This window comes from Lepidochelys olivacea (assembly GCF_965140295.1).
Source record: "Lepidochelys olivacea isolate rLepOli2 genome assembly, chromosome: 7".
NCBI lineage: Eukaryota > Metazoa > Chordata > Testudines > Cheloniidae > Lepidochelys > Lepidochelys olivacea.
Genome location: NC_140417.1, coordinates 93,961,505 through 93,976,717, shown reverse-complemented (window position 1 = coordinate 93,976,717; position 15,213 = coordinate 93,961,505). Strand labels below are relative to the sequence as shown.

General features: G+C 40.1%; 1 protein-coding gene across 2 annotated transcripts in view; it reads left to right on the top strand.

Moving 5' to 3' along the window:
- The window catches only part of CEP55 (centrosomal protein 55), a 35,967-nt gene extending 22,789 nt beyond the window's left edge, over nucleotides 1–13,178 (top strand). For both annotated transcript variants that reach the window (XM_084633813.1, XM_084633814.1), the window contains exons 6-9: nucleotides 4,949–5,265; nucleotides 7,072–7,143; nucleotides 10,396–10,521; nucleotides 12,010–13,178. In XM_084633813.1, the coding sequence (XP_084489939.1) occupies nucleotides 4,949–5,265; nucleotides 7,072–7,143; nucleotides 10,396–10,521; nucleotides 12,010–12,216 (722 nt within the window). In that variant the 3' untranslated portion in view covers nucleotides 12,217–13,178. The remainder of the gene's footprint in view (nucleotides 1–4,948; nucleotides 5,266–7,071; nucleotides 7,144–10,395; nucleotides 10,522–12,009) is intronic.
- The last annotated feature ends 2,035 nt before the right edge of the window (nucleotides 13,179–15,213 follow it).

Here is a 15,213-nt window from a genome sequence, read left to right as displayed (position 1 = left end):
CAGGCAGCTTGAAACAAGGGAGGTATGTCAACTTTCCTTTATTTTCTCTCCAATTAAGCTCCCTAAGATGCTGACTATTAAAATATTAGCCTTTTGACATTTAAAAAGTTATTTCATTGTTTTTGTGGATGGAATGAGGAAGCGTTTGGGTAAAACCCATGGGGCCGGGAATTGGGAAGTGCTGGGGGGAAGAAAGGAGTGAAGACTCAAACATGGGGTAGGAAAAGAAAGAAAGAGAAGAAAAATAATGGTGTTCCCCAAGGAGTCTTCCCAGTAAATGATGCTAAAGTACTGAATCAAGGATGCCACACTTCACCTATTGATCTTTGTGCAAACATTCCACTGACATCACTTGGAAATGTACTGTGATTGTGTAGTCATAAACAACCCCCTCCTCCCCCACCGCACACCATCTCATAAAACAAAGTCTAGTCTTCCACACACAAGTCTGATAATCCCTGTCATTTTTCCCTAACAATACTCCTGTAATGGTTAAGATACTCCTTCCTATTACTGTAATTAGATATCCCAGGATACACACTGCCACTTGATGAGACCTCCACTCTGTACACTTGTGTTTTGAGAACTGCTATCTCAGGCTGCTGTCTTGGCTAATGAGCTTAAAGGACATGGACTGGTATAAATTTTGTAATCCTTTGCTGGAAGCAGCACTTGCCTTAGTATCTATACCTGAACATTGGGAGTTGCAGAATTGAACTACTACAGCTTTTAGAGAAGCCAAAGCAGTACACCTGTTTTGAGGGAAAAGAAAAGTGAAGTAAGTGAACAGGGCATCCATGCTAGATCTCATTCAGTCTGACTTATATTATCCACATGTCTGCCTTGCATAAAGCAGGCTATAGAGGGTTACTGCTCTGTGGCAGGAAAACATGTATGAAGGTGCAGCAAGTAAACAGATAAACTGACTTTGTTTTTGAGAAGCTGCATGGGATGCTTCCAACCAGATTGGCCACAGAAACCAATAGTGTGGGCATCAGTGAACATGCACTTGATAAAGAACTTATCCATCACCAAGAGGAGGAGGCCCATGTTTCTAAGGGAGCTAGTACTCCTTTTTCATTCAGATAGAGTAATGAATGGGATAAAATATGTGGTCAAGATTTGGGTGTAGAATTATCTGAAGAGATCAGCTGACAAACATATTGGAGAGGGAAATACAAGGAGAAATAAAAGTTAAGGAATTATATTCTACGAGTGACATAACTATAAAAACTTTATTTTGTTAGGATGCCCATATCCAACCTATCACATGAATAGCTTTTCTTATTGGTTTACCTATTGTCCCTAGGATCTGCTTTGTTGGGAAGCTGTAAAATTAGCTATCTTGTGGGAAGTGACCAGATACTTGATAAACTAAAGGGCAGGAGGGATGTTAAGAGCACAGCACTTTTTCAAACAATAGTTAACAGATATCCGTTGCTGTGTGGCTGATCAGTTAGAGAGGTAAATGGGTGCTGATGCAAGAGAATGGCCCAGAGTCAGGAGTTGTGCAGCTTACAGTTTACCTCCAATTTGACATGGAACTGGGACTGTCAAAAATATTTGGAACCAAAGGTCATTAGAATGTTCTCTGCCTACTTTCCACCTGCTGCATGTGCCATCCCTTGCCATTTGTCCAATAACCAAGCAAAACTAAGACATTGCTTCACCATGATTCGCTTTAACTATGCAATTCAGGGATGTCTTTTCCTTGGTTTAAAAAACACCACCACCTCCTCTTGGATGTTAACCTGCATGGGTGAGTTTAGTATTGCTCCTTTACTACTGTTTAGGCTCCCTGTGGCATGTGTGTTGTGGTACAGACTAAAGGCAGCACCACAGGAGAGCTCCACATTACCATTGCTTCAAACAGATGTTCTCACTGACCTTTAATGCTACAAAGCAAGGTCTCTAAAAGTAAAGCCACTATTAGAGAGAGGTTATGGCCCTCCTATGTGTTTGTACGTACTCTATTCTCCTAGCAGAACTGAAATGTGAACTTTAACTCTTATAATGAAAGCATAATGGCTTCTTCAAGTCATTAGTGGAATATTATTAGCGTCTGTTGCTAACCTGTACTGCTACATAACCTGGTCAATCCAAAGACAGTTTTGCTTTTTTTAAAAACTTGTATATTGATTCAGGTCTCTTAAATATTAACCAATAGTTCAGATACCAGTAAACAGGGACAATCTGTTTTAAAAAACAGTACACCTGTACTTGAATTCTTGGCATTGTATAAAGTAGTTACATTGCATACAGATTTTTTTCACAACATAGTTATATCCAGATTTAATTTGGTTTTAGATTGCTTATAGATTGAACGAATGGTGCCTGTCAAAAAGAAATGGTTTTTATATGAGGGACCAAGCAGAGTCCCTAAATGCAGGGCTGACTGCAGTATTTATGAAAAGTACTTTGGTTAGACTACCTGAATATACTTGGCTCCTTAAAAGTGGTTGAGCAGTCTATCAGCACTACCTGCTACTGGGAAAACCTGACTTGAGTATTATGAATACTACACTGGTTTTCTGTAGTATCCACTGTCCTGAGCCAGACATGGCACTTCTCAGGTTTCAGGTTTTTCTGTTCAATATAATAGATTACATGGATAATTTCCTATAATTCTACCTTTCATTTGAATGGTGTATTTACAAAGCATGCTACTAAATTTTGACTGAGTAGAACTAGCAAAATATTGGACTAGATTGGCAAGTATTGAAAAATCCATTCTTCAGTGGCGAATGAGGGACCTACATGGTTGTGCCTATAACCTTACAGATGTGAACCAACAGTAAATTTATGTAACATACTCTTCAGTCAACTTCATTGCTACTCTTTTCATAACTTTGCTAAATTGGATCATAGTGAAATCAGCCACGTATTGATTTCGTTGGTGCTATTCAGATCCCTATGGGAAGCAGTAAAATGATCGGTCATGTTAATTTCATGCTGCTGCTGCTTAGAAAGCTTAAGAGTGGCATTAGACACAGGCATACAGGAGCTATTCACTGGAGAAGAGAATCCAAGAAGTCAGGGTAGCAAACCTGTTAGTAAACCTGTAAGTTTACTAACACAATTTCCAACTCGTTAGTAACAACAAGGCCCTAGATGAGGGGAGAAAAACAGCTAGTACGGAGTGGAGTTTCACTTTTATAAGATTCTTACTATACAAGTGAGAGGTGGATAAGATAGAACTCCCAACCAGAATCCAGGAACATCATCCTTATAAAAAAAATAAATAAATAAAAAAATTCCTCCCTCTTTCTGTACAGCTGAAGCAGACTTAAAAGCAAACCAAAGCAAACTTAAGCTAGAAACTGAAAAATCCTCATTCCATGCAAATAGGAAACTTTTCAGGGTGAGTCATCTGCTGCAGAAAGTAAATTTTAAGTAAGAGAGTTTTCTAGTCTCTATGCATGATGAGAGCATTCTAAAGCCAAACCAAGCTGGAACCAATTCAATGCTTTACTCTTCAGGCTGCAGACAGACCACTTTAGTGCTGTTATTGAGCTTCCATACGTGTAAGTTTCCATTGCTGGTTTAATAGGTCCCTGAGGGCAGCACTGAAATTGACAGTTGGATCAGCTTCATTCTGCAGAGGCTGCTGACAGCAACAATAAACTACAGCAGAGGATGGCATTGGGAGTATTCTGGGGAGGGGCCTCCAAATGGAGCCTGTGAACGGGAGAGGTACAGTTGCAGAAACTCCTCCCTTGAAGCAGCCAAAAAGCTGAGGGAAGCTTAGGGTACTAGAGAAAAATCCCCCTCCCTTTTCCCCTGCCCCTCCATCACAGCAGCATTTGCTCTTTTAAAAACCACAAGGTCAAACACATTTCAGTAAACAGATTAGATTAGTGCTGTGGGATTTGTTAAATATCAACACATATTGTTTCTACAGTATGATCAGCCTGAATAGTAGGTTACATTTTAAAACAGTTATTAAACAGAAAGCTGATATAGCTTAATACAATGTACAAGACACTACACAACTCTCTTTATTTCTTTTCAGTTACAGGGGATATGGCTTTCAGGGGCAAGAGTTTCAGAGTAACAGCCGTGTTAGTCTGTATTCGCAAAAAGAAAAGGAGTACTTGTGGCACCTTAGAGACTAACCAGTTTATTAGAGCATAAGCTTTCATGAGCTACAGCTTACCCACACTGGTGTTTTCACCCTTGGTTAATAAGCCTTGTTCTTGGGCTACTCGTGGCTGGTGCGCTTCTCAAGCCTTGATTTAAGCAATAGTCATTGGCTAGAAAGCTGGTACTTACAATCAAAGAATGTATTCTGTGCCGCAGCAGTGGGAACACAAAGGCACAAGATCCTTCAGCTAGTGTCAAGGAACTGAGGGTGTATAATCTGAAGAGGGCGGTATGTGATAACCAGTAGGTGGCATGGGTCTCACACTGCCCTGTTAATGCTAATCTAGTAGTTAACAAAAACTTGAACTGTGAGAGTTTTGCAGCCTCTGTATTAGGAAGCCTAAATCCAGGACTGAGAATCCTGTGTTGATGGTGGGGCCACTCCACCCGCCCCGTATACTGATGTGTTAGTGTATAGAAGCTATACCAGAGCCACGAGAGGCTGGGGGAGAATTCCTCCAGCACAGGACTTGCATGGGGCCAACATAAGCAATCCAAAGCAGTCCTCCCTCACAAGCCCTGCCATGTAAGGGTGGGTGGGGAGTGTGTCTGTAGCACTGAGCACTATAGGGAGTCTGGGTTGCTATGCTCTATAAGCAGACCTGGGGAGGCTATCATAAATTAGAGCATCATCAGAAGCTATTCTGATTTATGATGGGGGTTAATCTGGGCCTTGCAGCATGCTAGAATCTGGAGATCAGATAGGTTGTATATAGCTACCCTAAGGTATGGCACAGAATCTAGCCCAGTGTCATTAAAGAAAGAATACTTTAGAAAACCACTGTTTTATTTCTGTCTTGTGAAGGTTACCTTCAAGAAGAAAAACAAAAATATTATGACCAGCTTTTACTGACTGCCAAGAATGATCTTGACACTGAAAGACAAACTATAACCCAGCTGATATCTGAACTTAATGAATTCAAAAAGAAATATGAAGAAACAAAACAAGAAGTAATGAGTTTAAATAGCGTATTGCAGTCAAAATACAATGTTGCTACGCAGACTCTAGAAGATGAAAAGAAAATCAAAGGAGATAAAATACAGAGGTTAAAGGAAGAGAATGAAATTACCAGAGAAAAGCTCAAAGAAGAAAAGAAGAAGACTGAAGATCTCTTATCTCAGGTAAGTGGATCCAGTATGTGAGTTTAAATACATTAGCAGAGGGTTAAATTAAATATATTTTTAACTCCTTAAGCACAAAAGAGGGTCATAATGGTCCAAAACTATTTTACTCTGTTAAACATTATCTGCTTTCTGCAGACATTTAGGCCTGGTCTACACTAGGAGTTTAGGTCAATATAACTACATAACTCAGAGGTGTGAAAAATCCACACCCGTTAAGCAAAGCATTAAACCAGCTTAACGCCTAGTGTAGACAGGGGTAGGTTGACAGAAGAATTCTCCCATCAAATTAGCTACCACGTCTCAGGAAAGTGGAGTACCTACACTGACAGGAGAGGCACTCTTATTGGTAGTGTCTACACTGAAGTGCTGCAGCTGTGCCACTGCAGTGTTTTAAGTGTAGACAGGCCCTTACAGCTCTCTCTTTTTTAACATGATTAAAGGTGATGCCATACTCTGCAGTTTGTTGCTTTGGATTTGCATCAAAGGCCTCATGAAATCTTCTCAAACTAGCACTTTCTTTACCACCACCAATTATTAGAATCTTTAAAAATCCACCAGATACAATTTACATACAAATGTAAACTTTTATGAAGCAAATGCCAGACCAGCTATTTCTGTCCCTTGGAGAGAATACTTCACAGCAGCTAACCTGGTTCCACTACCTAAGCTCAGTGATTCAATATCCTCCAGTGTTTACTTTACTAAAATCCGTTGTTGCATATTGAATGCTTAAAGCACCTATCTCGTTTCTTACACTGTGCCTATTGCTGTAATTTCTGAGTGCCTTTTCGCACAGCACTTCACTTCTTTGTTCTAGCACTTTTTCCCCTCTGTGGGAGCATTGCTTGTGAAAGGACAGTCGTTTGCCAGAAGTACTAGTTAACATGATTGCTATGGATTCCACTGATATATTTTATGGAAAGCTATATGCCTACACCAAACAGCTCATGGGTACAATGGATAAAACAACAATTAAGTAAGACTAAACTTTCTGTAATGGTCATTATGCAAAGCACAATTTAAATTCAAGCAATTTATTGTGACTAGTTTACGCTTTGGCTAGCCCTGCTGAAATGTTTTCATCAGGATCAGATTTTCGGTATTGTAAATTGGTTTCCTTGTACAGGACACAGCACTGTCTGTACTGCCTGACTGCTCACAGCTGGACTCCCTTTGGACTTTAGGTCAGCTGGAACTATGGACCTGATGCAAACTGTATATAAGGTCCAAAGGGAGGCAAATCTGGATATTGACCAGGAACCTGGGTGTGAGCCTGGACAAGCAGGGGAGGTGCTGAAGTAGGCAACTGCAGCCCTAGTGGCATCTGGATGCTGTGGGGCCAAGAGAAATCTGTAGAGTTTAGCTAATTCTCTAAGGCTGTAAGAGTTACTGGAGCTAAACTGCTTGTGGCTATTACCCAGGTACTGGACTCAGGTACTTGGAGGAAAGGAATATTTGCATGTGGTAACATGGAATTAATTTCCTGGATTCCAAGGACCTGATGTAGAGCCTGTTGACGTCAATGAGCTTTCCATTTACTTCAGTAGATATTGATTTGGATTCTAATCACCTAGAAAAGCTTTCAGGAAACGTCTTTCCCCTCCGTGGGACTTCATTTCACTGAAGAAGAGTGGAGGGAAGTTCAGTTGGCTTGGATACTATGTATGAGAGATTTCCTTTAGCACTGGAATATGTAAACTTCTAGCTAATCCTGTTTTTTAAAAAAGTCAGTCATTCTTTGAGATATAATAATTACTATATGTAGAAGTTATTGCTTACAAGTGCCTTCTTTCCACATTGTAGGTCCAATTTCTTCATAAATCTTTGTTAAAACAACAAGAAGAACACACCAGGATAGCTTTGTTGGAACAACAGGTACCAAATTACATTCTAAAGTTCTAGTTGATTTAATAAATCTAAGGTTTTTAAGAGTCACATGCATTAATATTACTTGATTATGCACATAAGGTTTTTTAAAATATGACATCCTCAAAGTGTAGGTTAAGAACTGGTAGTTGATGGCTGATAAAAGCAGCAATTCATTCATATTCAATCATTGGAGCTTTCTCAATATAATGCATGTGAGAACAAAGTTCAGATATAAATGTGAGACTTGCCTGACAGGAGGCTGCAAAAATTCTATATGAATTTTTAGTTGCCCAGTTAACCCTTGTCAAAGTATTGATGTGGTAGATTTCCCCACATGTAGCAAAGTAATCTTTGCCTTTCATATTATTGCTGTACTCTGTAGTACATTATTGGTGGTAATTTCAATCTAATTACAGGCTTACTGATTACATGCAGGCTTTGGATAAAATCACTCTTGCTTTAAAGCTATTCTGAAATCATATGGACACTTCCTTACAATCTTAAATCTATGCAGTGTTATAAATGAACTCTATTTCTATAGACAACCTCTCCTTCCAACCACTTTAAAGAAATAAGCTCTTGTTCTGACTGTTCACATCACTGAATTATTTTGTCGGAGCAAATTTGTAACAAAGGAACTATAGAAATTTAGTACAGTAATTTAAGCAGATGCTACCAGGCCTATGTAATTAATAGTGAAATATAAACATGTGAACTATAATATGCCAATTAAAATGAAAATCTAATATTCTATCTTTAAAACAATTAACTTCAACACTCTCTAAGAACAGACAAACTAAAATGTGTGTTTTCCCAATAAAACGCTGATCTCAATAGTTCTGTTCCTTGTATTTCCCTGCAGTCTTCTTGCTGTCTAAACTTATCAACTTATTTTTTTAATTCATATCTTTTAAAGATAGTGTGTGTGTATAAAATTAATATGTGCACCCATGTACTGTTTAGAAAATGGTCAGTGTAGTGTTGGGACCCAAGTTGAACAGATCAGCAAAGTCAAGTTTGCAGTATGGATGTCTTTCAACATTGTCTTTGTTTCACTTAGAGAAAAATGTTGGTGACAGTTGTTTCTATTTTCTAACCAAAGGTTGTGCCATATGGTTTTCAGTAGTATGTTCAAACACTTAAGACTTCAAAATCTCTCCTACAGACACATTAATTTATAGCACTGTGTAAAGAGAAACTGCACCATTTATACAGTTGTAATTTTGTGCAGCAACTCAAACATTAGTCCTAAAATATAGATGAAATGTATTCAACCCCTAACATTTAACAAAATGAAAACCATCCAACCAATCAAAACAAATGTGTGTGGGGAAAAAACCCTGGAGTGAACTCCTGGCCCATTGGAGTCTATGCTTCTACCATTGAATTTAGTGGAAACAAGCTTGCTCCCCAGGTTTTAGATCAATGGTTCTCAAACTTTTGTACTGGTGACCCCTTTCACATAGCAAGTCTCTGAGTGTGACCCCCCCCCTTATAAATTAAAAACATGTTTTTATATATTTCACACCATTATAAATGCTGGAGGCAAAGCATGGTTTGGGGTGGAGGCTGACAGCTCGTGACCCCCCCATGTAATAGCCTCGTGACCCCCTGAGGGGTCCCAACCCCCAGTTTGAGAACCCCTGTTTTAGATGATGGTATTGAAAGGAGACAATGTCTTTTGCAATGGGGTGCAGACTCACCCAGCGGCGCTGCCTGCTGGCTGTCTGAAAATTAACTCTTTTTACCAGCTCCGGAGCGCCCTCTGCCAGTGTCCCTCCCGGACCCCGGTGCCCTTTTACCTGGGGTGCTGCCCCTCCAGGCAATACCCCACAGATCTGGGTCTCCCCTCCCCGGAGAACCTCCAACCCTCTATCCCCACTTTGCCTCAGCCTATGGGTTACTGCCAGTCACCATCTAGCCCCCTTTCACTGGAGCCAACTGCAGTCTGTATAAGTCAGTCATCATAGGCAAGGGGGGTTTGGACCTGCTGCCTCCGCCTACCCTTGGGCTGCCCTGTTGCAACCCCAGTACCCTGTCTCAGGCCTGCAGCTTTTCCAGTCTGGAGCCTCCCAGCTCCTCTGGCCTTCCCCAGCGTTGCTTCACCTCAGGTACCCTGGTGCATTCCCCAGCAGCCAGGCCTATCTCCCTCCATAGCTAGAGGAGACTCTGTGTGCTCCTGGCCCACTGCCCTCTTATAAGGGCCAACTGGACCCTGATTAAACCAGTCAGGGCCTGATTGGGGTGTGGCCCCCAGCTGAGGCTACTTCTCCCAATCAGCCCTGCTTTTCCTTCCCTGCCATAGCCCTCTCCCAGGTCTGATTTCAAGCCCTTCAGGGCAAGAGCAGGTGACCACCCTGCTACAGTCTTAAAAATGCTAAAAGACTTATTTTACATACTTGTCGTATGTCCTGATGGAAAACTGTTTCGTTCCCAAAGGGTAACAGCAGCTTTCAGCTATTTACTATCTAATGACCACACAAAAATTAGTAATTGGGGGCAGAGTAAACATGGCTGCTTGCTGAAAATGTTATGCCTGAGGGAGTAACTGGTATATGAAGAGGATGACTGATGTTTGTGGAACATGGGAAACTAGAATCAAAGGTCAGGATGCCCGTTCTGGATACAGCTGTCCTTTTGATGGAATCTTAGAATAATATTGTTATCTTAGTACTCAGCTGCTTTCTAACATCATTTAGCATATTGACACCATTTACTAGTGGTTGGATTAAATTCTGTCCACATTCCTTAATGTTTGTAGAAGATGCTTTTTGTCAGCTAATGGCCTATTGTTCTTGTATTTTCTATATTTATATTGTGTTTTGATTTTTTTGACATCTGTAAATCTTCAATGGCCTCGTAGCAAGTCTGTCTGTTACCGGATAGTATCTTATGAAACTCCTTAGTCTTGTGTCTCCTTAAAATTCTATATATTTTAATGGAAAGCATGTTCACAATATGCAAGCGCAGATGACATTCGTATTAATAGGAGTTATACATGTGCAATACATAAAGCCAATGGCCGGACGCTTCCCCTGAGACGTGGGATACCTTTCCCACCCACATTGCCATGTTGTCATACTGTAGTCTGCAGTGGCTAATGCCATTTTCAGCCTCTTTAGAGCAAAGTGTTGCAGCTTAAAATTTAATAGATTAATGTGCAACCACAGTCAAAAATTGAAACTTATGTCCAATAGTCATTCTTATTCTGTAGTTCTAGCTCTGTAACTTCTCATTTTTTCTCATTGGATTCACCAGATCCAAATGTGTACTACAGATTTTGAGAATGAAAAGCTTGATCGCCAGAACTTGCAGCATCAGTTGAATAAAGTTCTTAAGGAGCTACGCAAGGCAAGGGAGCAAATAACACGACTGGAGCCCTTGGTGAGTGCTGAATGACTCACAACTGAATTCAAGCAGTCTGCCTTTACCAGGGGTCTGATTTGTGTACATATGCATGGAACTCCTATAAGTGATGGAGCTGCTTGCACTCATCAGTGAGAGAATAAACCCCAAAGCCTGTAGATCACTCAATAGAAAAACTGAGGAGTAGGTGAGAGTAACTTAGTAAACCCCTGGCTAGGTGATTCTCCTGAAGTGCTCCTTCCCCTGATAGTGTATCCGAGACTAGAATTTTTTTTGAAGCTGCTTATTGGTCATGGTTTAGTGCACACTTCTCTTCATTAGGTTTGTTCAGTTAGTTTAGATCACTTACACATACACTGCTCCCTTAGCTGGCTGCTGCTCCCTCTAATGCAGTTCGTACGGTGGCGGGTGGCTGTGTAACCCTAAGGTAAATAGCAGTATGTGTCATGTGTCAGAGACTGATCTGTTCTTCATTTTGCCACCCCCAGCTCCAAAAGCCACTTGAGCAAGAGGCACGGAAGGATGGCACTAGCACTGCAGTAGTTTTATCTTAAGCCAGTTTAAGAGACTAATACCATGGCCTCTGCAGTCATGCGAAAGACTGGTGCTGCAGGCAAACGGTACTGGAATAAAACTGTTTGTTTTCCTCAGAGGTGCTCATTCCTTCATTCCCAACCCCACTGTAAAATGGTAGAACAGAACACTTCACAAGAAAGGGTAAAAAAAACACGATATTTACACTCTGCGGTATCTTATCCTGAATGCTGTATGTCTTCCATGCTCCTGCAGGCCACCCTCTTGTTGTCTCAGTTAAAGCAGTAGGCCGTGCCCTAAGAACAGCAGTTAGCTGTATACTGGTTGGTGGGTGGGGAAGCACTATTCATGTCTTTGGTACCCCTGTGCCCCTCAGCTTTAACGGGAGCAGTGGTCACTTCTGATACACATTGTGGGGAATGGAATTGCTGCCAGGGAAGCTAGTGTTCTGTGTACCTAGAGCAGTAGAACTGCTAGATGCAGTGCAGCAGACTACTAGCCAGCCTGAAACTTGCTCATTACAGAATATTGGGCTGCCATATTTCTGCAGCCTTGTACTTCAATGTAAATGTAGTTTGAAAGCCAGCGGCTATTCATGTGCTGGAAGCTCTTCAGAACAAGTTACTAATAGTTCAGCCATCTTTGGTGTATACTCTTGGATTGTGCTCAACTTTTCTTGTTTCCCTTCAAAATTGATATACACAATAATTTAAAGGGACAACCTTTAAACCTAGTCAGGTTGAAAAAGAGTTAAAATAAATGTTAGGACTGCACCGAGAGCCCATCAGCAATATTTGTGGTTGTACAGCTAATTGCATTACTATTTTTAAATGTTCTCTCCCCAAATGCTGTGAGTGTGCAGGACTTCACCTATTGGATACAACTGTGCTGTCAAATGCATCCTGTATAGTACAATTTAGGCTGCCAATTTTATGTGACAATAATGGCTTCAATTGAAAACTTTTTTTTCAGAAACTCCAAGAATTTGAACATACAGAACCATCAAATGGTTTGCAAGCAGCATTTGAAGATATGTTGACAATAAAAGACAAAAATCCCTCACTGAAACGTTCAAATCTACTTGATGAAAGCTTCCTTGAGTGTCCCAAATGTAAAGTACAGTATCCAACAAGCCAGCATAGAGAGTTACTAGCTCATATTGATTTCTGTGCAGATTAAGCTCCAAATGGAATTGCCATATGTAAACTGCATTTTAAATGCAGCCAGGATTCTATCCCACAAAAGGGAATAATGGCTTTTTAACTCCTTTTCCTTTTTTTAAGGTTGTATAAAAGACTAGCAAGTCAGTTTTATATTCCAATTTAACAAGAATGGAAAATTATTGTAATTTATCTGGCTTTGTATAAATATTTCACTCAGCATTTTTATGAAGAGTTATCTGGAACTACAAGTTCAGTGAACGAGAATTTATCAGAAATAGGAATATTTTAAAATTGTAAACTACTGACTTTGTTTTTGCACTATTAAAGCTATGTATTGGGGCTAGTAGAAATAACAGCGAACTCCCATAAACTGTCTTCCTCCGTTTTCCCATACGCAACTACCTTGTTCCAAATAAACAGGTCTCAAAATGAAGAGTGCCATACTTCTAGGGCCTCATAGCTAGAACCACCATAATTGAGACTGGCTATATAAATTTGGTTTTGGCCCTAATACAATAATTGCATTCCACTAGAGAATAGGTTCAACATCTTGATACTGTAAATTGTTTTACAAGAGGCGTTAAGATGTTTTTTCCTACTGGTGGGTGGTATTTTCAACGCGCATCTTACTCAAGCATTGTATCAAACAATCTGGCTTGAGCTAGGGCTGTTATGGAAATGGTGGTCAGTGAGCAAACTCTACTCAAACCAATCTTAAATGTGGAAAACAAATTTCTTCCCAGCAATTATTAGTCTACTGAAAAATAGGAAGCCCCAGTTTCAGAGAGCAACCAGGCACCTTTTTAGAAGCTGAAATGTCAGTTTATGATGATGAAGCACACTCCTGTTTGCACTGCTATACCCTACCGCTTAAAGCTGGGAAATGTGACTTCCGTGGAAACCTGTTTTACTTCCATGGGGGGTTTTAAGAGTCCCTATTTTGCAAGTGGAATATTAATAAAATGCAGTTGGGTTTCTCATTCTGAAGTCACTGTACTTTATTTTATTTTTTTTTTAAATAATAAGGGGAACTAATAAAGGCTTGCATGCTGGTAAGGCAGTACCGTGGCAAATTTTGTCCTTTGCCAAACTGTCTCTATTTTAGAGTTTTGCTCTATTTGAACCTGCGATGGATTCTTCTAGATATGTAATTAGAAATGTCTAACAGTGCTTAAATACTAGATTCATCTTGAACTTTCTTAGAATTGGTTTTATCTTGAACAGTGGGGGGTTTTTTTATAAAAAGGTTAACTTCTTACCACGTACGTATGAATGCCTAGGAACATAGGAAATGCCATGGTCCATCTTGTCCAATAGCCTGTCTCTGACAAGAATCCCATAGTAGAAAGATGTGGGATAATCTACCCCAATGATGGTCTCATCCTAATGGTTAGAGATATGTCTTAAATCTTGACGATTCACGGGTTTTGTTCTTTCCAAAACTTGGTTTGCATTTACTGTTATAATGATGGATGATACCTTTATCCATTCCTTTGAATCTTACCAAGTTCTTGATCTTTTTGATGTTCTGTGGCTTAGTTCTACAGTCCAATTTACACATTGAGTGAAAAAGTATTTTCTCATCGGTACTGAATTTGTTAACTTTCAATGTCTCTGAATTGTTACCTTGTTTGTGTGATGAGACAGGGAGAACAGAAGCTCCCAGTCTCCCTTCTCCATCATTTGTTATTTTACATACTTGTATCTTGTCTCCTTTCTAAGGCAAACAATCCCAATCAGTCTCCTTCATGAGTTTTTCCATGCCCCTAATTGAATGATTGCCCTTCTCTGAACCCCTTTTATTTCTGCAATATCCTTTTTGAAATGGGGTGACCAGAACTGCACTCAGTATTCCAGGTGAGTGCTTACAATCAATTTATATAATAGCATAAATAGTATTTTCCATATTATTCTCCACTCCATTCCTTATGCATCCTAACATCCAGCTTGCTTTTTTGACTATAGCTGATCACTGAACAGAAGTCTTCATCAAGTTGTTCTGAGGCCCAGGTACCTATCCTGAATGGATAGTTCATTTAGAAACCTGTAAGCATATGAGCAGTTCATATCTCCCTCCACCCCCGATTCTGTCAATATTTCATCTATAAATATTGAGCTTCATCTGTCATCATGCTGCCCATTCACCTACTTTGGTTAAGTCCCTCTGAAGCAGAGGTAGGTGAATAATGGGGTGTTCAATTCACTGGCTATTTTGAAAAATTAAAAAAAAAAAAAAGTGTTTTGGGTCAAACTGAAAATGACATTTTTCAGTGAATCAGCTCAGAATTTGAGTGAAAACTAATCCAGCTGTTTCAGCAGTGTTGAAATGAAACATTTTGTTTTGAATTTTCACAAAAACAAAGGAAACATGATTCACAAAATGAAGGTGTGGGGAGGAAGGTGGTGCTTCCTTTATAAGCGTTAACCTAATGGTTAGAGCACTTACCTGGGATGTGGAAGATCCTGGTCATTTCCCCCTCCCTACCATGTATCAGAAATTTGCATTTGGGACTGTCTCCCTCCCTGCAGGAGAGTGCCTATGGGATATTCTGGCATGGGGTTTGCCTCACTCTCCTCTTGAGGCTGTTCCACTTTTTATAACTGATCAGTCATTGGAGCAGGAACTTGGTCTGTTATACCCTGGGTAAGTGGTGGACCTACCAGGCGATAGGGTCATTCTCGCGCTTGTTCCCTGTCCCAGCCACTACATTGTCATTCAGAATAGGTGAGAACAGATATTTTTTCTTTAATGAAATAGTTGCATAGCAACCCTTCAGTTGCAGCTATTTTCAAATACCAAGATCATCATCCTATAAAAACCACCATTTCAACTCATAACCATCTGTTTGCTCGTGCAAGTCCATCTTTGAATTCCGTGTTCTTATCCGTTTCTTTGCTAAAACCTCCTTTAGTGTATTGCCTAGCTGTTTTATTTACCATGTGCAAATAAGACTTTTATAAATGTCTTCATGCTAGGAATGCAATAAACAATCTGTTCACAACTATTCAATTA